This window comes from Neoarius graeffei, chromosome 28 (genome assembly GCF_027579695.1).
Source record: "Neoarius graeffei isolate fNeoGra1 chromosome 28, fNeoGra1.pri, whole genome shotgun sequence".
Lineage (NCBI taxonomy): Eukaryota > Metazoa > Chordata > Actinopteri > Siluriformes > Ariidae > Neoarius > Neoarius graeffei.
In genome coordinates, this window is record NC_083596.1 from 14126476 (window position 1) to 14153311 (window position 26836).

Genomic DNA, 26836 nt, shown 5'->3' on the forward strand with positions numbered 1-26836 from the left:
GATATGAATATAGTGTAACGTGGAGAGAAGGAGGAGTGATACAGAACAAAGCAGATGGGAATATGCAAGAACATGGTTTCTGAATGAGTGGATGTGAATGACAAACTGCGCCAGAGAAAGAATGGAGCAGAAAGAGAGAGGGGGATGAAGAGATGCATGAGGAGGATGGGAACAAGAGCGTAAAAGAGCTGGAAAGAATTTAAAAAAAAAAAGGATCATTCTGTCTCAGGGGTTTTAAATGATCGAGTGTGTAGAGAGTATAGAGCGTAAATGAGGGATGACGTAACCCAGCGAAACAATCTATTTTACATGGTGTAAGAGAGATGAGAAAACAGAACGGAGCGATAGAATGACAGAGGGACTGAGAGGATGGCGTGATGGATGTCACTGTGAAAATGTTAAAGTAGATTTTGAGGGAGAGACATGATGGATGAGAGGAGGGGGTACCCCGAGGTAAGAAATGGAGAGTCCGAGTTTAAGAAGGAGTGTGTCCACTGTGGAGGAGGATGAAGTGAATGATGGAGTGAATCAGATTTGGGAATAAGTGGAGAGCTGTACGAATGATGGAAGAGGAGAGGATGGATGGAAGGGATATTCATTTTGTGCTGGAAGAGTGGTTCGAAAATGATAACAGATGAGAAGGAGAGAAAGAGTATTGTGTATGCGGAATACTCCAGGAATGAAGTGTGCACGCAGCGTTTTGGAGGATGAACATGACTTATGGGACTGGAGTGAGAATTGGACACAATGGAGAAGAGAGGAAAGGACAGACAGAGGGTGAAAGAAAGGAAAAAGGAAAGGAACAGATGGAGAAAGAACGGAAGATGGACAGCTAGGGGTCATATCTCATTTTGTTGTTAATGATGTGTTTGAATCGCCGTTCCACCAGCTGCAGAACCAACAATCAATTCTACTAATGATGCCTACCACAGTTCACAACTCGCGTAAACACACACACACACACACACACACACACACACGCGCATGCATGCACACACAATGCCAAAGAGACAAAAGACAGAGAGACTGCAGAGAATTTTTCCTGCTGTTGGGCAGATAGACAGGAATAATGTTTCCCTTGTAGTGCAGAGTTTGCAAATTACGAAGCCTGACAAAATGGTGACAGTGAGGATAAAAATAGCTACACACTTCCAGCAGTGAAAAGAGCAGCTTAATATATCTCAGAAAACCGACTCATTACGGCGGGTAAATGCAGAAACACTATAGCAGGCATCCTTACTAAAAAAAAATCTTGGCTACTTTTTGAATGCCACAAGCTTCCTCCATTTCTATATCGTGTTGGGTAATTTAGCTTTTAACTGTAAATGCCAACATAATCTTGGTGTTATTTATTTTGTCTTCTTTTGAATGTGCCCTCGAGCTGGTCGTTTCTACAAAGATTCCCTTGGCACTTTTAACTGACTGTTTATTTGGAAAGATTTCCATTTTGGCGGCACGGTGGTGTAGTGGTTAGCGCTGTCGCCTCACAGCAAGAAGGTTCTGGGTTCGAGCCCCGTGGCCGGCGAGGGCCTTTCTGTGCGGAGTTTGCATGTTCTCCCCGTGTCCGCGTGGGTTTCCTCCGGGTGCTCCGGTTTCCCCCACAGTCCAAAGACATGCAGGTTAGGTTAACTGGTGACTCTAAATTGACCGTAGGTGTGAATGTGAGTGTGAATGGTTGTCTGTGTCTATGTGTCAGCCCTGTGATGACCTGGCGACTTGTCCAGGGTGTACCCCGCCTTTCGCCCGTAGTCAGCTGGGATAGGCTCCAGCTTGCCTGCGACCCTGTAGAAGGATAAAGCGGCTAGAGATAATGAGATGAGATGAGATGTGTGTGTGTGTATATGTGTATATATATATATATATATATATATATATTAGTGCTGTCAAAAATGTCGCGTTATTAACGCGTTAACTTGACTCAATTTTAATGGCGATAATTTTTTTATCGCGAGATTAACGCTCTGTGACATGATGCCACGCCCCGCACAGCCAGAGTCCTCTACCCTCCCCCGAAGAGCCACGGTGCTCGGCTTAGGTTTCGTTTTCCCATCGGCGGCTCCAGCCGATTTTGCAGTGGCTGTGACAAGACGTGTTATGCGCTGCAATAAAAAAATTAAAAAAAACATTGGTACAACCAGTGTTCGAACTATGCCGATATTTTCGGGGGGTCCCTTTTTTTCCCTTGGGGGGGTGCTTGCGCTTGTCTCAGAGCCCGGATCTCCATCGCGCGCTCACTTCGGATATGCAAATGCTTCCCGTTACACACGATTGCTATGTCAATAAACATCATTTTGCCAATATTTTAGAGACCCCCCAACATTTCCCAAATCATGTTTTCAAGGGATCTCATGTCTGTTTCAGGGGATCTCGGATCCCCCGAGTACCCCCGTAGTTCGAACGGTGAGCAAGCCCATTCACTTTTTTATGCTGATAAGAGAATTAGAATGGTTTTTCATGTGACAAAAATGTGCAATTAAATTGCGATTAATCGCGAGTTAACTATGACAGTCGCGACATTAATCGCGATTAAATATTTTAATCGCTTGACAGCACTAATATATATTTATAATAATTTCAAAGTGACCCCAAACTTTTGAACGGTAGTATATATATATATATATACTACCGTTCAAAAGTTTGGGGTCACTTTGAAATTTGCTTATTTTTGAAAGAAAAGCACTGTTCTTTTCAATGAAGATCACTTTAAACTAATCAGAAATCCACTCTATACATTGCTAATGTGCTAAATGACTATTCTAGCTGCAAATGTCTGGTTTTTGGTGCAATATCTCCATAGGTGTATAGAGGCCCATTTCCAGCAACTCTCACTCCAGTGTTCTAATGGTACAATGTGTTTGCTCATTGCCTCAGAAGGCTAATGGATGATTAGAAAACCCTTGTACAATCATGTTAGCACAGCTGAAAACAGCTGAGCTCTTTAGAGAAGCTATAAAACTGACCTTCCTTTGAGCAGATTGAGTTTCTGGAGCATCACATTTGTGGGGTCGATTAAATGCTCAAAATGGCCAGAAAAATGTCTTGACTATATTTTCTATTCATTTTACAACTTATGGTGGTAAATAAAAGTGTGACTTTTCATGGAAAACACAAAATTGTCTGGGTGACCCCAAACTTTTGAACGGTAGTGTGTATATATGTTATTTCACCTCCCTCACTGCCATCACCAGGAACTACCTGCAGGCCAGGACAATGATAACATTTTAACATAGCCTATGGAAATCCAAAGTTTACACATTATCATCACGCACAGAAATTGCAAAACTAGTTTTAAAACCGCTAAGTTCCAACTGTTAAACATAGCGAGAGGCTGGGCTACGTGTGTGTGTGTAAAGTGTAAACCAGTGCATCCTGACTTTCTAACTATGCCTGTGTGTTGCGTGAGCGGCAGTCAGTCAACAACTCTTCGCAAAGTTTCCTTATGAAACAATATGCTCGCTGAAATTATGGCAGGGAACGCCAGATTAAACATTAAAACTGCCTTCTGAGCACTGTATCTACAGGCTACCACCGAAAGAAGGAGGCTACCAGAAAGGCATCTCTACTCCGTACGATTTTACTTTCACTACGACATTACTTTGAACAGACTATCAAAAAATTGCAAGGTGATATGATAAAGTAAGGCACAGTTTACTTACAGTCGTTTTTTTTTTGAAAAAACGATGCAATCGTTTTCTGCCTTTTGGCACCCTTCATCATGCCGTGTTGGGGTCCTGAACTAGGAGCTGTCCCCGATATGCCTGTCAAACTTGTTGTGGGTAACCATAGCAACCAAGCTCGAGCTCGCAACCTGTGCAGTCTGCGCAGTTGCAACTATGTATGCACTGCTGTGCACCTCAATAAACCGAATAGTAATTAGTCTTTTGATTTTTCCGTGAGGTTTGCCTTATGAAAAGAAAGACAGCATAGACGTTTTTTCCTCCCTATAAGTGGGGGGGACCGAACGAGGTGAATTTAAATCTGGGTGGGATGAATTCCCCCCGTCCCCCCCTCTATCTGCGCCCGTGGATGACCTGGCGACTTGTCCAGGGTGTACCCCGCCTTTCGCCCGTAGTCAGCTGGGATAGGCTCCAGCTTGCCTGCGACCCTGTAGAACAGGATAAAGCGGCTAGAGATAATGAGATGAGATGAGATTTCCGTTTTCTGAACGAACTCATTCCGATTGCAGATTGAACATGAACATTTACCCATAAAATCTCTGCTCATGTGTATGTTACATAAGGAATAAAACATGATGGGTTATGGTGTTATAGGAAAATAATCAGTGACATGGTGGTGTGATGCCACGTGATGTGAAGCAGGGTTACTGTTACCATTCCAGCAGTACCAACACCATCTAACCAATCAGAATTGAGAATTCAACAGCGCTGTGGTATAATTAACAGTTATTCCACGAAATCAAGTCGTACATGAGCTGACAGACGATGAGACGCGTAGCACTGGGTTGGCTGTAAGCCATGTACGACAAGATTGAATGGAATAACTGTTTTATTCTGTCCACATTCCCTGGATTTTGAGAAACAGAGCATTTTTATTTTTTATTTTGTTTGCAAATTCGATAAATAAAACCTTTATGCGAAACTTAAAGGTGCATTACCGCCACTGACTGGGCCGGAGTGTGGAACAGGCGATTATTGGGGAGAAAAAAAAAACTATATTCTTTTAGCCATTTCTGTTTCTTTTAAATACTTGATGATAATTTTTGTTGTTTTGTTTTCGAGTAGTTTTTATTTCATCCTCTGTTGGTTCAGCAACGCACTCCGCGATTTTGTTTATCTCTACTCACGGTATATGAGCTGATAGCCTAGTAGTAGAGTAGCCAATCAGAGCGTGCGATTGCTCATATCTCAATAATATTAGTTATGCAACAGTTAGCTCTGGTCCAGTAATTTGATTGGATAAGCGACGTTCCAAGAATGCTGTTTAGTATAATCACTGATCAGTTTCACTGTTGCTAGAACTGCAGTTCTAGAAATAGTTTATTGCACTGAAACCGTTACTGCACTTACTACAGACCGTCAGTCAGTCTGTACTTGTATGGTAATACACAATGCTCTATCCAGCTGCGGCTTCTTTGGGAACTATTTTTATTTGCAGAGCAAAAATAAACAAAATATTTGGGCATTTTGTGACGAAAATGTCAGTTAATCAATATTATTTTCTTGTCTGTAGAACTGTGGTATAACAGTAATATCACACTAACAAAAGGGCGGCACGGTGGTGTAGTGGTTAATGCTGTCGCCTCACAGCAAGAAGGTCCGGGTTCGAGCCCTGTGGCCGGCGAGGGCCTTTCTGTGTGGAGTTTGCATGTTCTCCCCGTGTCCGCGTGGGTTTCCTCCGGGTGCTCCGGTTTCCCCCACAGTCCAAAGACATGCAGGTTAGGTTAACTGGTGACTCTAAATTGACCGTAGGTGTGAACGTGAGTGTGAATGGTTGTCTGTGTCTATGTGTCAGCCCTGTGATGACCTGGCGACTTGTCCAGGGTGTACCCTGCCTTTCGCCCGTAGTCAGCTGGGATAGGCTCTAGCTCGCCTGCGACCCTGTAGAACAGGATAAAGCGGCTAGAGATAATGAGATGAGATGAGATCACACTAACAATCATGCTGTTGTAATGAATGTCACCACAGCTGTGATTCGGCCGCCAGTAATTAATAACCATGCAAATATTCCTTACAGCAGCGCTCTTGCTTGTGCGACGTTGCCTAAATACACAAGATATTTAAACCTGCGATTTGCCTTGCAGTCAGAACTGCTGAAAATAAATCAACAGCTTCTGACCAATCAGAATCGAGAATTCGTCAGACCTCTTGCGTATTATTAATTATAGATTAAAAATGCATGTAAGGAGCAACATGTAGTATCAGTGTTACTATTGGAAGAACGCCCGTGACTTTTGTGAATGATTAGGAAAGTAGCTGGTGTTTTACCTGGTCTTTGTCAGTCAGAAATACCTCCTCAAAATGTCCTTATTGAACAGATAGCATTGAAAGCATTTCAGGTCCTGGATCAGTGTATGCTCTTTGCCATTCCATTCTTTATCCAAAAAAAACGTTTTTTACATCACGCAATTTACCTTGTGACCCAAACATCCCAGTGCCGGATCTATACAAAGATTACTAACCTGGTTTGAAGATTTACATGCTTGTTGTTTTATTTAACAGATTATTAGTTGTATTTTTCACCTCAGTCAGATGGACTAAAATTTCACTCTGTTCTATCTTAGGTTTATAAATGGTTTGGTTTGGTTTGGTTTTCATTCCAATTTAGCCATTTCTCAGATTATTAAGCTTGCATGTAAACATATCTACTACCTGCTACTGTTTATGTATGTGTGTGTCTGTGTGTGTACAGGAGCTTTTCGGAGCTCTACCAGAAGGCCATCCAAGATGCGGAAAGCAAGTCTGGCGAGGGCCACTCGGGCGAGGCCTGGGTCCTGGACGAGCGAGACGAAGAGGAGGATGGAGGTGAAGAGGAGGGAAGAGAGGGGGAGCGGGAGCAAGGCGAAGGGGAGGAGTCGGACAGTGTGACCCAATCAGATAGGAGGGAAGAAGAGGAGGGTAGAACTCCAGGCATGAGTGGCTTACTCTCTCCACCCAGCTTGCCTCTTCTCAGAGCAACATCGCTGCAGGAGAATCCTCCACCCCAGGCACTGGAAATCACTCACTCCCCCCTCACACGCAGCTATTCACTCGAGAGAACCCTGCCCTGTCAGGACATCTATGATGGGTACACACACACACACACACACATGTCTGCTTAAATAAATATTTTGCAAAAAATCTCATTTCCACAATGTGCTCATTACCCCCAAATGTAGTCAGTTACTAAAGTTGTAAAAAAAATAAATAAATAAAGTTTAATTAATTAATTAATAATTTGCTAATTAATAATATTAGTTTATTACTGCTTTTAGTAATAATTTTTTAAAGTTCTCATCTCATCTCATTATCTCTAGCCACTTTATCCTGTTCTACAGGGTCGCAGGCAAGCTGGAGCCTATCCCAGCTGACTACGGGGGAAAGGCGGGGTACACCCTGGACAAGTCGCCAGGTCATCACAGGGCTGACACATAGACACAGACAACCATTCACACTCACATTCACACCTACGCTCAATTTAGAGTCACCAGTTAACCTAACCTGCATGTCTTTGGACTGTGGGGGAAACCGGAGCACCCGGAGGAAACCCACGCGGACATGGGGAGAACATGCAAACTCCGCACAGAAAGGCCCTCGTCGGCCACGGGGCTCGAACCCGGACCTTCTTGCTGTGAGGCAACAGCGCTAACCACTACACCACCGTGCCGCCCAATTTTTTAAAGTTGTAAAATAAAAATAAATTTTTATTTTTGTTTTAGTTTAATGTCACAACCTCAATGGCATTTTCTTTCCACATTTTTATATGCATATATATTAGGGTGCATCAGTTGCCCCCTAAAAATGAAAAGTTCCTCCGATCATGATGCATTTTTGTTTTTATGTTCCTTTTGGTAAGAAAACACACTGGGTGAAATATTTTGACAAAATTCAAAAGTTTAATGGTGGCACCAGGAGCTCAAAGTTATGGAAAAAGCTGCTCTTTTATGACTTTTATGACAAAATTTCGATCACTTTTCATGAAACATTATGGCACCTTATAGAGTATACCAAATATCTTAGATACACATTTTTAGTACATATTCTAAATATATTATCAAGCACAGTTTGAGTTTTAGCTGTTCATTGAATCATTGTTCAACTACTTTTAAACAATACAAATGTATTATGAATCACATTAATGCTTCTCAATCCCTCGCAAAGGTTCTTAACATGATCTCTGGGTCACAAGAAATCAATAAATGGAGTCTAACATTGTGAAAACATAAAATAAGCGTTTTTTGGCAAAAAATGAACCTCATGGTGCCACCATTAGACTTTTGAATATGGTCAAAAAATTTTACAGGATGTCTTTATTGGTGAAAAGGAACACCCAAACAAAAATGCATCAGATTTTATGAAAATGAGGGCAACTGATGCACCCTAATACATATATATATATATATATATATATTAGTGCTGTCAAGCGATTAAAATATTTAATTGTGATTAATGTCGCAACTGTCATAGTTAACTCGCGATTAATCGCAATTTAATCGCACATTTTTGTCACATGAAAAACCATTGTAATTCTCTTATCAGCATAAAAAAGTGAATGGGCTTGCTCACCGTTCGAACTACGGGGGTACTCGGGGGATCCGAGATCCCCTGAAACAGACATGAGATCCCTTGAAAACATGATTTGGGAAATGTTGGGGGGGTCTCTAAAATATTGGCAAAATGATGTTTATTGACATAGCAATCGTGTGTAACGGGAAGCATTTGCATATCCGAAGTGAGCGCGCAATGGAGAGCCGCGCTCTGAGACAAGCGCAAGCAACCCCCCCCCAGGGAAAAAAGGGACCCCCCGAAAATATCGGCATAGTTCGAACACTGGTTGTACCAATGTTTTTTTTTTTTTTTATTGCAGAGCATAACACGTCTTGTCACAGCCACTGCAAAGTCGGGCTGGAGCCGCCGATGGGAAAACGAAACCTTAGCCGAGCACCGTGGCTCTTCGGGGGAGGGCAGAGGACTCTGGCTGTGCGGGGCGTGGCATTACAGTCTAGCTGCTATCGTTTTTCTAAGCAAAGTCTCTGTTCCAAGTTCCTGGCAGTTTCAAAAGCTTATGAAAAACCTACATCATGTCACAGAGCGTTAATCTCGCGATAAAAAAATTATCGCCGTTAAAATTGAGTCAAGTTAACGCGTTAATAACGGGACATTTTTGACAGCACTAATATATTATATATATATATATATATATATATATATATATATATATATATATATATATATATAGTGCCCTCCACAATTATTGGCTCTCCTTGTAAAGATTAGTAAAAAGGGATAGAAAAATCCACCTTTTGGTGAAGTCGCTTCATCTCACACACACAAAAAAAAAGAGAGAAATATATAAAATGGTGGTTCAGGGAACAGTGTGACTATAAAACTCTGGTCTCTAATTGCCAGTGAAAAATTTCTTGTAAAACATTTTTACATCGTATGTAAACTAGTCCTTTGAGACCATCATTAGTGCCAAGAATCAGCTCACAAGTGTGAGAATATAAATGCTCTTTTAGCTGAAATAAAACAGCAGTGCAGTAAACTACAATGTAAGCATTCAGAAATAATACCGAGCATAAGGAAAGGGCTCCTGTCCTACGCAGGATGCAAGTGTTTTGCTCTAATACCCAGAAGATTACACCTTCACATAGCGTACTTTTTCAGAGAAGCGCGTTAGATTGAGTTGCTGATGCCTGTTTCAACACCAATAGCAAAGGAAGTGGTCTTGTTGAGTCATCAAGTTGTTTTCAGTATAAGTTGTGTATGTGTCATTTTGGTGTTACACAACTCATCTACTCAACCCTTCTGCTCCTGTACTGTTTGATATTTAACAGAGACCCTGCAGGATACATCATCAAATACTACTATGATAGCTATATGGTTCTGCTTTGCATTTTATGCATCACATTTACAGCTTCTTAAGAGCATCCAGTTAACCTTAATCACGCAGGAATAAACCTTTAAAGCTTGAAATGTCACTTTAGATTATCTATAATGTCCAGGTTGGATTGAATAGACTCTAAGGTTAATATCAGCTCTTTGTTTCTTTTTTCTCCCGTCTGTGTGTTTCAGTCATGTGTATGATAACGTTGGGGTGAAGGTGAACAGGCACATCTACGAGAATCCTGGAGAGCTGAGCGACGTGACCCCTGACCTCATACTGGCTGTTAAACCAAAAGTTCCTCTCCAGGAAGAGGGACAGGTCAGAAAGTGCTCACACACAAATGCACATGAAAACACAAATGCGTGCCATTTAGGAAGGTTTGTTGCTCAAAATAACCGGACATGAACTCCTGAGCACGCTGTAAAACATTTCAGCCTTGTTTAGTTACTGTAAACACTTACTTTTCGAGCTCTGAAAAGTGCTTTAATTTGAACTCATCTGTGCAAGTTTTCAAAGGTTAGACTTGAATTACTTAGTTGTCTTGACTAATTGAGACTTTTTCTGAGTTGAAACAAAGATAATCGTCAAATTGAGTTAACTTGCATTTTCAAGGCAGCAGTTTCCAAGTTAAACCAATTTGAAATGTTTTACAGTGCAGTGGCTCAGTATGGGTAAGCAGAACGTGGGTTGCAACATGTAGAACTGGGCTACAAGTGTGTTCATTTTCATTAGCAGGTTTATCTTTAAATGCACAGGATGTTCAGTGGTACACGTTATTTTAAAAGTACAGCTGGTGCTTCCTGCTGGTGTTTTCAGCTTGTAACGTTTGTAGCCGAATATAAAACTACCTGACTCATGCCCCTTTTCCACCAAATCAGTTCCAGGGCTGGTTTGGGGCCAGTGCTTAGTTTGGAACCGGGTTTTCTGTTTCCACTGACAAAGAACTGGCTCTGGGGCCAGAAAAAGCGGTTCCAGGCTAGCACCAACTCTCTGCTGGGCCAGAGGAAAGAACCGCTTACATCAGCGGGAGGGCGGAGTTGTTAAGACCAACAACAATAACAAGACCGCGAAAGATCGCCATTTTTAAGCGATGAGAAGCAGCAGCTGTACAAACGCGAAGTCATCCATTATTATTGTTGTTGTTGTTGCCGCTGCTGCTTCTTCCGTGTTGTTTTTGCTTTGATATTCGCACCAAGGTTTATGTAAACGTAGCGCCGTAACTGACGTATACAGCGACGTAATGACGTATACAGCGACATAATGACGTGGCTCCGCTTAGCACCGCGAGCTATGGAAAAGCAAACTGGTTCTCAGCTGGCTCGCAAGTTGAACGAGTTGTGAACCAGCACCAGCCCCGAACCAGCCCTGGAACTGATTTGGTGGAAAAGGGGTAATATAGGGCCAGATGTTCTGGTAGGGTGTACAGATGTGTACATGTAATTAGGTGGCGTGATACATGAAAAATCTTGCATGATATGTACAAAACTGGTGTACAAGTCCATGCATCCATCCATCCATCCATCCATCCATCCATCCATTATCTGTAGTCGCTTATCCTGTCCTACACAGGGAGCCTATCCCAGCTGACTATGGGCGAGAGGCGGGGTACACCCTGGACAAGTCGCCAGGTCATCGCAGGGCTGACACATAGATACAGACAACCATTCACACTCACATTCATACCTACGGTCTATGGAGCACTTGCATGTGACGTCACATCCGCTCCATATTGTAGACAGACGCCATCTTGTCGGTAAAACGCCATATTTCCGCCGTCTTACCGACACTGACTTTCGTTATTTTTCGCCGAAATCTTCAAATATTACCGTGCCACAATGCCGGAGAGTTGTATGGCATATAAATGCCACAACAGGAGAGGTCAGAAATCGGAAAGTTAGTTTCATAGGCTGCCACGGGACCCTGACAGGCGCGCAAAATGGACTGCTGCTATCAGCCGGGCCGAAATCAGTGATAAAAAACAGTGACCTTTAGACATTTGTCAGTCACCCTCTCATTTTCCCTTTCCACGTTTTGGCTGTGAAGTGTCAAGTGTATCATTACCAATATCTATGACATAGACGAGCACATCTATAATTCTAAGAATTATGATTTATCAGTATTGCTAATTATGGTAAAAGCAAAAGAAATTAAACTGGACAAATACGTTTTTATTTCATAAAGCAGGTATACCATATATACAGTAATAGTGATAGACTACTGATACTTGATCTAACTGATAATATAAAATATTCAACCATAATCGGCTGGTCAGTGCTATACTACAGTAGATACTACTGATATATCTAGCATCAGTTCTAGTACTCAATACTTAAGTGACTTACCCGTCCAATGAGGATTGTTATTTTCTTGTTTACAAGATGCCACATCTTAGGGGGGCTGATAAATCCTGAATTTCTGTAAAGATAACTGTGCAGAGATTTATAAGCACGCAGTGCTTCACCACTGAACAGCGAGGGAAAGTTGATGAGGTAATTATACACGTCCGGGTATTCCACCTCTGGCAGTTCAATATCCACTGACACGGTCGTGAAAACTACGTCCGGTAAGCCATAAGGGTCACTAATCTGTAGATCGTTTATTTTAGACATATATCTAGTTATCTGTTCATTAGAAAAATGAGCCGTGTAGTCCGTCGGTTGAAATTGATCCATTCTGTACACGAGTGCAGCAGTATTCAGCTGTGTTTTTTACCGACAAGATGGCAGTTGTTAACTTTCCGGTCACGTGACTGCAAGATCTCTATTTAGAGCCATTAACCTGCATGTCTTTGGACTGTGGGGGAAACCGGAGCACCCGGAGGGAACAGCATGCAAACTCCGCACAGAAAGGCCCTCGTCGAACCCAGGACCTTCTTTCTGTGAGACAACAATGCTAACCACTACACCACCGTACCGCCCTGGTGCACAAGTCGAAATGCACAATTTAAGCACTGTGCACATGGAAACACACAGAGTAGACTTTTTCTGGCTTGCATTTGTGGGAGGACTGCACAAAAAGTGGGTAGTCAGCGCAAAAGAAAGTGGAGAAACGGGAAGCATAACTGATTACATATTAGGTTAAACTTTGGGCAAAAAGCAGCAGACAGTTTTTCCCAACACCCACAACGTGGTGTAAATCAGCGCATTAGTCACTTACATGGAGCAATTTAGGTGCATGGTTTTCCCACAGAATTGCGCTATTATGGGTTAATTGGATATTATGGCTTTATTCATTCTCACATATTTTTTCATTTATGACAAAAAGACCTTTAAGACCTTGGTGAAATAACTATTTCGGGAACCATTTTAATATCTTTTTTAACATTATATATCAGTTGGCCTGCTTTTATAGCAGATCTGGCAACCCTAATCATATATCATGAACACATGTCGCAGTTTCCTCACATCTAACAATGAAATTCAACCCAATAAACAGGACATTTGTGAATGCAAATTTTTATAAATGCTAAAGAAGCTGCAGTAGAAAATAAGAAAAATGTACTCCAGTTTTAGTGCACAGTTTGATATGAAGCATTTACCATATTTATTGCACATCCATCTTTTCATTAATTAACAATTATTCGCTAAAGGTGAGGTGAATAATAACTGAGACGAAGTTATTATTCACCGATATTTACTGAGCCTGAGGTGGATAATTGTTTTAGTATAAATATACATGTGATTTATTTTTTTTAATTGTATTAAAAAGTAATTTATTTCAATCTTCAAAAGCAGCATGCAAATGTAATAAAGGCATGGCGCAGACTTGTGTCATTTATCTGTGTCGAGTCACATAAAATACTTTGTTTTGAAATCGATAAAATAAATCGCAATTTCACCTTACCTTTGAATAGTTTTAGACCCAACTTCATAGCATCTTTAGTGCTTTTAGGAACAGCATTTTCTTTCATAATGCGTAATTCTTCCTCACTTATGGTGAAGAAACAATTGGCCGCCATTTTGCCGAGTTGCTCGAGGTGATTATCAAGAAATAGTCCGAATTTCTCAACCAATCAGCGCGCGATTTCCTATAATCACCTTCATATTTATATTAAAACCAGTTAGTAATCAAGCGGTATATCTGTTTACCATATTAATGTCTTCCACACCATTTATTTGTTCTGACACGTGTCATTACTTAAAGCAGATTCGCAGAGCTGGGACTCCCTAAAGTGAATGATGCATGAAATGGAATGACGAATGACAGCTAGTGATTTGAACAATAAATGGTCCCTTGTCATTCAGATTCTTATAAATGGAATAATGATTGAAATGTAGGTGGAATGACATGTTTTCAGCTCATGAAATGGAATGACATTGTTTCTAAGTGGAATGACATACTTTTAGGTTATGTTATCAGTGATATCCCCTTTTACAAATGGAATGACAGCATTTCCAGGTGGAATGACATACTTTAAGCTAATGTTATCAGTTATATCCCCTTTTACAAATGGAATGACAGTGTTTTTAGGTGGAATGACATACTTTGAGGCAATGTTATCAGTGATATCACCTATAACCTAACCCTAACCCTAACCCTAGAAACAATGTCATTCCATTTGTTAATTTAATATCACTGATAACATTGCCTCAAAGTATGTCATTCCACCTAGAAACCTTATCATTCCATTTGTAAAAGGTGATATCACTGACAACATTAGCTCAAAGTAAGTCAATACATATAGAAACCCTGTCATCCCATTTGTAAAAGCTGATATCCCACCAAGCACCCACTTATCTTATCCTAGGGTGGTCTAAAACTAAAGATTTCAATCGTTATTCCATTTGTAAGAATCTGAATGACAAGGGACCATTTATTGTTCAAATTTACTACCTGTCATTCGTCATTCCATTTCATGTGTCATTCACTTTAGGGAGTCCTCGCAGAGCCTTTATTTTTAAATACATTTCTGAGTGGACAGTATCTCCATCCTTGACTCTTGTATGCTGCATAAATGGGAATAAACAATATATATTTTTGAGAGTTAAAATTGACCGCAAAGTTAGCATTCGAGCTGCCTCGCTGAGCTAGCCATGCCTGAGTCCGTGACATCACTGCGGTAACCGGTTTTAAGGCCGAGGCCTTTTACAGCTATAGACCAAAGCCATATAAATAAAAATTTATGGTGAAAGTAAGAAATACCGTTACCGACTTGCTCAACTAAGGCTGATTTGACTTCATTGATTGTGGGTTGGGCGGCACGGTGGTGTAGTGGTTAGCGCTGTCGCCTCACAGCAAGAAGGTCCTGGGTTCGAGCCCCGGGGCCGGCGAGGGCCTTTCTGTGTGGAGTTTGCATGTTCTCCCCGTGTCCGCGTGGGTTTCCTCCAGGTGCTCCGGTTTCCCCCACAGTCCAAAGACATGCAGGTTAGGTTAACTGGTGACTCTAAATTGACCGTAGGTGTGAATGTGAGTGTGAATGGTTGTCTGTGTCTATGTGTCAGCCCTGTGATGACCTGGCGACTTGTCCAGGGTGTACCCCGCCTTTCGCCCGTAGTCAGCTGGGATAGGCTCCAGCTTGCCTGCGACCCTGTAGAAGGATAAAGCGGCTAGAGATAATGAGATGAGATGATTGTGGGTTGACTCATTAAAACAGGATAGGTGTTATAACTTATGCAACATACCGTACATGCTGGGTGCGATTTGCTGGGGGGGATGGTGGGGATCATCCCCCCCTCTGGTTTTTATCTCTGCTGAAAAAAAATCCTCGGGGACAACCCCGTCAATAAAACAAACAAACCAAAAAAAAAGTTGACATGACAGGCATGTTGTGACACAGTTTTCTATGGTCTACATTGCACTCACTTTCAAAATGACCCGAAGTGGCAGCTTTGATGTTCATGAACGTCCCCAGCAAATAGATACATTGTAGATAATAACAATATCTTTGCATTCTCATAGAACGCAAAGATATAGTTATTATCTACAATGTATCAATGTATCTGCAGGGATGCAAACAGCGCGCCTTTTGGCGGATGCCGCCTTTTTCACGGCCGATTTTTTTTTTTAGGGGGGACGTTGGAGTGTCTGATTATAATTTCAAAGTAAATTCTGTATTAAAATTACTAAATAAGCAAATCCGTTACAGTCCATGAAACAGGAAGTATAAGGATGAGAAAAAAAAACAGTTTAAATCGGAAAGCTGCGCACAATGTGAACTGCGCCATCAGAGCAAACTGTTCATTTAGTATTCATGTATTTTAGTGATTTTCGAGTCCATTTAATCCGGAGGGAGAGAAACATCACAGCAACGCGACAAGCAATGCGAACTTTGTGTGAGTGTTCGTGTATTTAGTCAGAGAGATAGGAAGATGAATTTACTATCTCTGGTTTAGTGTTCGTTTTCATTTAGTGTTATTCATTTGATACCATCGGATGTTATTGAGCTGTTAGCCTATTGTTACCTTAATTTTGTGACCTTTCATGATTTAAAAAAAAAACATCCCCCCTTCTGGTTTTTTGACAAATCGCACCCTGCGTACATGTACATGCATGCATTTTCACTGATAGAACGTAAAAGGCTAATTAAATAATCAGATGAACTGAGACAATCACATTCTGAAGCAAATTAAATAATCTTACACCGGTAACTTAAACACACAATACAAGTTACATGTATTCATGCCATCTACGTGGCATGGCGATAAATTAGCTCAAAATGGAGGATCAGAGTTGCAGTCAGCTCTGTGTTTTAGTATAGCGGAAATGGCTATCCTAGAGATCATGTTTCCGTTTCCGGTTGAGAGTACGTCGTGCGCATTCTGGCTGCCACTTCTCACCGGAGCTTTTTTATTTTATTTTCTCTCCTTTTTTTATTCTAGTTTTTTTTTTCTTTTTTCTGTGTTTGATGTTTGTTTGAGTGTTATGTCTGCCGGTTGTGGTGTAGCTCCGGATCCAGTTTTGGGCGTCGGTTCCCTCCAAGCCTTGGTTCACCGTGGGTGATGCCTGTGCTCCCAGCTATGGACTGCAGTGAGCTCGTTGCTCATTTTAACATCGTGGTTGTCCAGCGCTCTGTGCTTTAATGCTTGGCGTGATGTTCCGAGCGATGTTGCTCGGTGGCGTTGCGGCGGCTGTGCAGGCGGTTTGGGACATACCTGCGCTCTGCATGGTGGTGCTTCTGTGCTCGCTTTGTGGATCCATGGCGTGGTGTTCGAGCGATGTTGCTGGCGGTGTCACAGCAGCTGTGCCGGAGATGTGGGACTTGTTTTCATGCGCCTTTTGGTGGGACTGTGGCTGCTACACCACTGGAATGATATCCTGACCTCTATATGGTGGATTTTTTTCTTCTGCCTATTATTGTAAAGCGACCATGGGTTTTGAGAAAGGTGCTATATAAATTGAACACATCTCATCTCATCTCATTATCTGTAGCCGCTTTATCCTTCTACAGGGTCGCAGGCAAGCTGGAGCCTATCCCAGCTGACTATGGGCGAAAGGCGGGGTACACCCTGGACAAGTCGCCAGGTCATCACAGGGCTGACACATAGACACAGACAACCATTCACACTCACATTCACACCTACGGTCAATTTAGAGTCACCAGTTAACCTAACCTGCATGTCTTTGGACTGTGGGGGAAACCGGAGCACCCGGAGGAAACCCACGCGGACACGGGGAGAACATGCAAACTCCACACAGAAAGGCCCTCACCAGCCCCGGGGCTCGAACCCAGGACCTTCTTGCTGTGAGGCGATAGCGCTAACCACTACACCACCGTGCCGCCCCTAATTGAACATATTATTATTATTATTATAAATGGCGATGAGACCGATAGACTTCCTGCTGTGACATCACAGACGTCAAGGTCATTCACTCAGACCGCTACCTACCCTATACGAATCACTTTAATCATAAAAACGACAATGTTAGATTTATTGTTAATGCTTAATACTATTCCTGTGCCATTCTTGAGGTCTCAAGGCATTTATAAACGAAACTGAGGCCATGGTTCTGCGTATCTGCTTTAAGAAAAAATTTGCACTTGTTTTGCGTTCTGTTTCCTCACAATCATTGAAGTCAAAATTAAAACACATTCATGCATAATCTGCAAGTTCGTATTCCTAATTATGCACTCAGTGTCCACTAGGAACACCTGTACTGACTGTTGTGTTTTGAGAATCACAGGAGGTCTGCAGTTTATGGAATACTCAAAGAGGCTCTTCTGGTACCAACGTCCATGCCCTGATCAAAGTCACAGTCATCACACTCTTCATTGTAATGTTTGATCTGAAGCTCTTCTGCAATTGTACCACATCATTACTTTCTTAGGAAAGCTACATTTCGGTTCTTGGAAAGTGTAGATTTAATCTGACATAATTGAACGTCATTTTTTGTTTTGTTTTTAGTGCCTGATGCATAACAGGATGTTAAACTACTATTTGGGTTGCACAGGGCCGACTCTAGGTCTTTGGCTGCCCTAGGCGAGATTGAGTTTTGGCGCCCGCCCCCCCAAGCAAAAAAAACCCCTCTAATAACATCTAAATAACACTTTAATCTAATCACTCTATTCTGTTACTATTAAACAATGTATGGTGCATGGACAATAAACAAGAAGTCATTTTTATCTTTTTCATTATTAACCCCGCCGACAGTAGTCGGAGGGGTTATTATTTTCACCTGCGTCAGTCTGTGTGTGTGTGTATCTGTCTGTCTGTCTGTCTGTCTGTCTGTGTGTCTGCAAGATATCTCAAGAACCAATGGATCGATTTGGACCAAATTTTGTACATGTGTTGCCAATCACCCAGGAAGGAAACCATTAAATTTTGGAGGTCAAAGGTCAAGGTCATGGCAGAACTTCGAAATTTTCGCCCAATGTATTTTAATAGGGAAAAGGCGGGGTTTGCACTCGTTAGAGTGTCCCTGTCTAGTTGTTATTATTGTTATCATTATTAACATAAAGTGTCACAAAGTAAAATGACCACACAAATTCAATACATATCTCCATATAATGGGCAAAAACTCTTCCGCACCCTGTTCAAAGTGTAGTGCATGGACAATAAACAAGAAATTATTTTTAGTTTCTTTTTTGCTATTAAAAGTTAAGTCATCTCTGAAGAATTAACAAATTAAATGAATAAAAAAATTCTACAATTCTAAATTGTGCAAACTTAAGCACCCTGTTAGGACATCAATGGGCTGTATTTTCAAACAAAAGTGCTATTATGGGTACTTTGTTATTGAAGTCTATTGCTGTTTGCATCTAGTTAGCTAGGCAGACATTGATTCAGGCGTCTAAAATATTAATTTGCCACTATAATGGTTGATATGAGAGATTAGATCAGACTATACTTGGCTCTATTTGTTTCTTCCTGTAGCCTTCGTTTGCGCCCTTGCGCACCCGAGAGTTTGGATTTCTTCATTTAAGCACTTGTAGTCTGGGCTACTTTTTGCAGTGGATAGCCATTCTCATTCCCCGATGAACACCGCTCCCCCCGCCCCCCTTATAACCTATCATTGTGCATTTTTAGTAGGCATAAGGAAATCACCGAACACTACTGCGTAGGCTACACTTGTTTTTCAACCTTTTTGAGCCAGGGCGCACTTTTTTCAATGAAAGGCACATCACCAATAGAAAATGTTGACTGAAACTAAAACGCTGTTGCCAATATTTACAATATACAGTCATTCTATAATTTCCCACGGTACACTTGGTGATCTCTCACGGCACACTAGTGTTCCACGGTACTAGAGTTCGGCAGCACAGTGGTTGAAAACACTGTACACCACTGATGCACTTGGTAACATTCAATAACTCCATCCCTCCTTTTTGGTGGGGTTTTGGTCGCCCTTGGCGCCCCTGGGCACACTTTGCGCTCTAGGCAATTGGCCAAAACAGAGAATAGCCGCGGATGCGCACTTGCGCGCCCGAAGACACACTATAGACAGCCTCTATCTCAACACCTCTAAAACTAAGGATATGCTGATAGATTTTAGGAAAAAACAACCTGCTTCTCCTCAACCCACCTGTATAAAAGGTAGCAGTATAGAGGTGGTAGAGCAGTATAAATATTTGGGTACTGTGATAGACAATAAACTCAAATTTGATGTAAATACAGAGACTATCTGCAAAAAGGGTCAACGATTGTACTTCCTAAGGAAGCTTAACTCTTTTAATGTTGATAAGGTTATTTTGTCTTTGTTTTATAAATCTTTTATTGAATCTGTTCTTACTTTTGCTTTCATTGCCTGGTATGGGGGTATCAGCCTGAAGGAGAAAAATAACATCAACCATATTGTGAAGGTGGCTGGTAAGATAATAGGCTGTCCACAGGCTTCCTTAACAGATATTTATGAGAGGCAGGTTATGAGGAAGGCAGATGACATACTGGATTGTGTAAATCATCCCCTTCATTGTTCTTTTGAGGTTCTCCCTTCAGGCAGGAGATTCAGAGTCCCTTGTTTTAAGTGCAACAGGACAAAGAACTCCTTTGTACCAAGTGCGATTAGGTTGCTAAATTTGCACAATCCTTGCACTTAGATGAGAAGCTGTCTACAGCATTTTTAATTTGTAGTCTGTGTTATTTATTTGTATGTGTATGTGTTGTTATCTGTTGTGCTATCTGTATGTTTACCTGTTGCAAGACAAGTTTCCCCTCCTTAGGGGACAATAAACTTAAACTGAACTGAACTGAACTGAATAGACAGGGCGAACCACTGTCGAGCGCTTATTGTTTCATGATTAACAACCACCACCCCACCCCACCTTTTTTGACAAATCGCACCCTGACTACATGCTCATCTCATCTCATTATCTGTAGCCGCTTTATCCTTCTACAGGGTCGCAGGCAAGCTGGAGCCTATCCCAGCTGACTACGGGCGAAAGGCGGGGTACACCCTGGACAAGTCGCCAGGTCATCACAGGGCTGACACATAGACACAGACAACCATTCACACTCACACCTATGGTCAATTTAGAGTCACCAGTTAACCTAACCTGCATGTCTTTGGACTGTGGGGGAAACCGGAGCACCCGGAGGAAACCCACGCGGACACGGGGAGAACATGCAAACTCCACACAGAAAGGCCCTCGCCGGCCCCGGGGCTCGAACCCAGGACCTTCTTGCTGTGAGGCGACAGCGCTAACCACTACACCACCGTGCCGCCTGACTACATGCTTTGCTGTACAATTAAATTAGGCTAAGACATTATAATGCTGACTCGTTTTCAGAATAGTGAAAGTCATAATTTTTCTCCCCCCCGTTTCTGCGCCCCTGGATGGACGCAGCGCCCTTAGCATTTGCCTATATTGCCTATGCCACGGGCCGGCTCTGGGGTTGCAGCTAAATGACAAAAAGACACTGGGATTGTGAGGCAAAACCAGTTAAGAAGCCTTGCTCTTGAAGAAATAAATACACGCTGTCCATGCAAACGTGGCATTGTGGAATTCCTCTTTCATGTAATCTGCCATTAGGTTCTGTTTTTAAAGAGGTTATATTTGGATGTTATATTTATAACAGTGGGAGGAGTGGTTCATTATACTCGTCCTCATATACTAAGTAACTTTAAAAACGCACAATGGAATTCAACACGATATCACTTTAGATCCATGCATATATTTGAAATTTATGATATTGTATGTAATGCACACACATCTTGAAACATCGATAAAGGACATTTATTGTCAAACTCAAGAATTAATTCACAATAAAAAAAATTCAAAGTGACAGTTGGTCCATGTTCGGACTGTCATGCTGGAGATTCTGGGTCTGTGTCGTCCAGGGGTCTCAGCAGCAGTGACTGAGGGTGTCAGGAATCTGTCACGGAGGTGAGCTAGCCTGATGTGCTGATCCTGAACTGGCGTCGTGACTCGAGGCTGACCAGGGCGTGGACGATCCCCGGTGCTCCCTGTCTGTCTGTAACGCTGACTCAAACGGGAAATGGTCGAATGATGAACACCGAAGTGCCGGGTGACCTCTGTCTGTGTACTTCCGGCACGCAACATCCCGATGGCCTGTTCACGTTGATTTTGGCTTAGGCGTGGCATCTTCAATAATGACAATTTTCCCATCATTTCCCCCGGGTATTTATAGGCAAGATTGTGTGTGTACAGTGTAATGCAAAATTTGTTTGAAAATTAAAGCCTGTCCACGTCATTGACTACCCGAGTCATATTGTACGTTATTGAGTACAACTCCCTTAAATTCTGATTTGAGCACAGATTTGGAACTTATTCGGGCGGAACGAAGTTATTTTTCCATTGTGATATATTTCTTTTCTTCTTGAGATAAACTCAGCACGAATTCAGCAAGTTTTATCAATGTGCGTTTTTAAAGTTACTTAGTGTATTTAATGAATACTTAGTGCACAGCTTGACGCGCTGTGTTACACAACACGCACTACTGATGTTTTATCATGAGATAAAACTCTCAAATCTCGTACAGGAGAGTCTATAAATAATCTATATTTAGGATGTGATTCATTCGACAAACTTTTTAAACTCAGAGCTTTAAACACACTTACTCCCTCTCCCACTCTCCCATTCTCCTCTTCATACAGTTCACCCTCTTGCTCCCTCTCTCTCACTCCCACTTCGTCCTCTGGGTTTTTTTTTTTGTTTTTTTTGCTTCAGTTCTTAGCCCTTGAACCATCTTTCTTACCTGCTCTCCCCCTCTTTCCTGTTCTTTCCTACTGTCCTTTGCCTCTATGTGTCACAGAGATCATTACTCATCAGAAAGCATTTGTCAGGATTTAACACCTATTTTAACACCTACTTTATCTCTCTCTCTCTCTCTCTCTCTCTCTAGATTGGAATAGATGTGGTGGGTGAGGAGAGACCATCAGGGAGTGAGGCTCCTCTTCACTCAGCAAGTATGGAAAGGAACTCCAGAGCAGAGAGGAACTCCAGAGCACTGAGCATCCATAACTCCATCACCAAGAGTAAGTGCTGCTGAAACGTAGGGGATGTGTCAAGCATTGCCATTCTTCCATATAGCTCTTCATTCTTGAGATTTACAACATAAATACTTTTCTGAGAGCCAGCTTTATTATGTATTCATATCACCACAACCTTCTCCCAGCTTCATTTTGTAATCTTTTTTCCACTGGTGCTCAAACTTGCAACTATAATACGCAACATTCTACTGACTACAGACCCCATCACTGCAGAACAACTTGAAAGCAATTTACGATATTACACCAAGGCCCCAAAGTCTGGAGCATATTTGGGATCTGATATATTTGGCAAATATTTCTCTGTTTAAGTCTAAGTTGAAAAAGTTTCTAGTCAGACATCCACGTTTAATGCGTTAGTCCTTACCCCCATTCTAGGCTAGAATGTGCCTTCTATGATTTTAAAGAGGAAGCCTACAATTTTCATAAGCGTTTTATAGTTTCTGTAGGCTTCCTCGTCCACTAGCCCTTAACCCTTGTGTGGCGTTCGTATTTTTGCTACTCAGACAGTGTTGGTGGGTCTGGTGGACCCGCTGCATTTTGGTGCTTTAAATTCAAAACAATTTTACATTTTAAATACTTAACAGATGTTTACTTCACCCCAATTACAAGCAACATACACTACCGTTCAAAAGTTTGGGGTCACTTTGAAATGTCCTTATTTTTGAAAGAAAAGCACTGTTCTTTTCAATGAAGATCACTTTAAACTAATCAGAAATCCACTCTATACATTGCTAATGTGGTAAATGACTATTCTAGCTGCAAATGTCTGGTTTTTGGTGCAATATCTCCATAGGTGTATAGAGGCCCATTTCCAGCAACTCTCACTCCAGTGTTCTAATGGTACAATGTGTTTGCTCATTGCCTCAGAAGGCTAATGGATGATTAGAAAACCCTTGTACAATCATGTTAGCACAGCTGAAAACAGTTGAGCTCTTTAGAGAAGCTATAAAACTGACCTTCCTTTGAGCAGATTGAGCCCATGTTTACATTAGACCGCATCAGCGGATCATCAGATTAACGTTTTTAAAACGATTAGTGTGCACACAGCAACACCAATACACGATTCGCCTGCACACAGCAACACCAATACACGGATACGCTCGGCTCCGCAGGCATCCTGCGCTCCAAATCACTCCGCCCTGAACAGCGAGTGCCCTCTGGAGGGTGCGCACTCCGGCCCTGCGCAGCTCACACAGCGCGCGAGTGAAGTGCACAAGCTATGATTCGGGACTGAGCCGCTGTGTGTGTGATCCCAGCGCAGATCACTTACCACTCGCAAGTGGAAGGATGGCAAGCCTAAAGACAATCATAACTACACAATGGGCAGTATTTGCATCAGTATTTGCAGTATTTTCATACTTTTATACTCTTTAATGAAAGGTGATACAAGGCGGAAGTCCACGCCGTTTTTCAGCAGTCGCGTCACATGACCAACGCCAGCGAATCAGGAAGGTGGATGTCACAGTGACGTTGTCCAATGACGACGCCAGCTAGAGCTCAGCACAGCGTATCCGCGTATTCTCAATGTTTACACAGCACCGGAACTGACACGATCTGGATTGAATACGTGGACGCTGGCGGATTCCTGTTTCCCGGCGTTTCCAGGCGGTTTAATGTAAACGGACAGTGCATCCGCGAAGAAAACGAGACAGATACGGTCTAATGTAAACTTGGCCTGAGTTTCTGGAGCATCACATTTGTGGGGTCGATTAAATGCTCAAAATGGCCAGAAAAATGTCTTGACTATATTTTCTATTCATTTTACAACTTATGGTGGTAAATAAAAGTGTGACTTTTCATGGAAAACACAAAATTGTCTGGGTGACCCCAAACTTTTGAACGGTAGTGTAAACAGCAAATATGGTTAATATTTGCCCTTTACCTTTGTTAGATTACTTTTTTTTTTTTTAAAGTGCTACTCGTTTTTTGTTTGTTTTTTAATAAAATGTAATTTTACGAAAAGAAAATCAATTACAGTCAAGATATGAGTGGGAAAAAAAGATGTTTATCTTCAAATTTACAAATGAAGCAAGGTTTTTCATAACAACTGATTTTTATTTATTTGAATTTCATTCGAAATTTAACCCATTCAGTTCAGTTTACACAACACAAGCTGAACACATACAGTAACCATGTCAGTCTGTACAACACATCATCCCCGTGCTCATCTTCATTTTGGGACTGGCTGATGCTCCATTTCATCCTCTTCTTCAAAGTCACTGTTGGACTCTGAATTTTCAGAAATGTGATCCTGACGTTCTGAAACGTCTTCCTCTACATCATCATCAAATGCTTCTCTCTCTTCCAAAATCATTTGCAAGTCCACCAAGAGAATCTTTTGGCCGTCTTGATCAGTTGTGATAAGGAACCACATTGGAAAAGCTATATTTATTCTGTCCTGCCCCTAATTTATGGGAACTTCTGTCTTGGTTCCCGCAAGACAGAGGGTAAAATGTGTAGGAATGTGAGAGCAGACAGGTGTCGGTGCTTGAACGGCAGGGGCAGAAACACAAAACACACACTAACAGCAGGCCCAGACAGGAGGAGGACAGAGTGAAGGTACACACTTTTATTAGCCCCGGGTCCAGTGGACCCGAACATCCTGTATGTAATATAAATGTGTAGGAGAGATGTACAGTGTGCAGTCATCGAAAATGTGTTCTGATATATGTTCTTCACAGAAAATGAGCCAAGGCCAATGAGTCTGAGTTTGAAAAAATAATTAATCGTGTCATTGTTCCTTTGATAAAAAATGAAAACGGGTCCCACAGACCCCAACACCATACAAGGGTTTTAACCAGCAAGTTATATTTAACAGTTATTACATGAAATTGAGTGATACACGAACTGATAGACGACGAGGCGCGTAGCACCGATTCAACTATAAGCCATGTACGACGAGATTGAATGGAATAACTGTTTTATTATGTCCACGTTCAATGGATTTTGAGAAACAGAGCAATAAAAAAAAGAGCACTTGTACGAGTCGATAGTAGCAGGAGGGGATGATCATCATTGTCATCCTTTGAGGTCGAAGATGACCATGACTTCAGTTTGATGAGTGGTGGCTGTGGGTCCAGAGGTGACTGCTGTGTGGGTGGCATGGTGGTGCAGTAGTTAGCGCTGTCGCCTCACAGCAAGAAGGTTCTGGGGTTGAGCCCAGTGGCCGACAGGGGCCTTTATGTGTGGAGTTTGCGTGTTCTCCCCATGTCTGTGTGGGTTTCCACCGGGTGCTCCGGTTTCCCCCACAGTCCAAAGACATGCAGGTTAACATAGGACAGCCTTGGGCTGAAGTGTCCAAGAGTGGTGGCACATACGTATGCAGTGGCTTTGCTCTCCTATGATGAACTAAATTTCGTTGTACATTTGTGCAGTGACAATAAAGGCATTATATTTTTATTTTTATTTTTTGCAAATTCGATAAATAAAAACCTCATACAAAACATCTGACAAAATATGTCTGTGAAGATTCTCAATCATCCAGGTCATAGTAAACTGTGGGTGGTAGAAATGGGCAACTGGACTTGCTTGAAGATTCTTGAAAACGTTTCACCTCTCGTCCAAAAGGCTTCCTCAGTTCTGTCTGACTAATAGGGAGTATCAGATATTTATCCTCTCCTGGATCAGAATCAGAATTCTGATGACCAGCTCATCTAAGGTGTCATTGAGGCATCATGTTGGTGTGGGTCACTGGAGGCTGGGTGTGAACGGCGAGTCATTAGGGTGATCAAAGGATTGTCCGTTAGGGTGATCAATGGCAATCTGACTCTCTCTGTCCTCCTGTGAGTCACTGAAAACACCTGGGTCCTGGCGTACACCCAGCCGTCTGGGAAGAGTGTCCAGTACCGCCTTGTAGATGGTTGACAAATGATGTCTTAGACCCCCACCTCTGTTCAGTGATGGCCGTTCCAGATTGACAAAAATGGCTTCTTTAACTCCTCGCTCAGTGGGAATAATCTAACCTTCTTGGATTGTGATGTACACATTAGACAAGACAGAAGCCTTCGTATCGAGGTCTACCGGAAACCCCCACATACAGACCAGTACCTACTTTTCGACTCTCACCACCCACTGGAACATAAATTGGGGGTCATTAGGACCTTGCAACACAGGGCTCAGAACATTCCTACAACATTAGAGGGAAAAGAGAAGGAGCAGAATCATATCAAGAAAGCACTTCAGAATTGCGGTTATCCCAACTGGGCTTTCCTAAAGAGCATAAAAAGGAACATAACTGACAAGGATGATAACAGGAACAAACGCAAGAACATTGTCATTCCCTACATTTCTGGTCTATCTGAGAAACTCAGGAGGATCTTCTACAAACACAACATTCCGGTACATTTCAGACCCAGTAACACCCTGAAGCAGAAACTGGTCCACCCTAAGGACAGAATACCCAGAC

General features: G+C 42.0%; 1 protein-coding gene across 9 annotated transcripts in view; it reads left to right on the forward strand.

The window, feature by feature from the left end:
• zmp:0000001168 (signal-induced proliferation-associated 1-like protein 2) overlaps positions 1-26836 on the forward strand; it is a 182821-nt gene that overhangs the window by 121754 nt on the left and 34231 nt on the right. For all 9 annotated transcript variants that reach the window (XR_009651837.1, XR_009651838.1, XR_009651836.1 and 6 more), the window contains 3 exons: positions 6370-6744; positions 9732-9861; positions 22284-22416. Coding sequence is in view for 6 of the 9 variants with exons in the window: in XM_060912398.1 (XP_060768381.1) it covers positions 6370-6744; positions 9732-9861; positions 22284-22416 (638 nt within the window). In the remaining 3 variants the exon portion in view is untranslated. The remainder of the gene's footprint in view (positions 1-6369; positions 6745-9731; positions 9862-22283; positions 22417-26836) is intronic.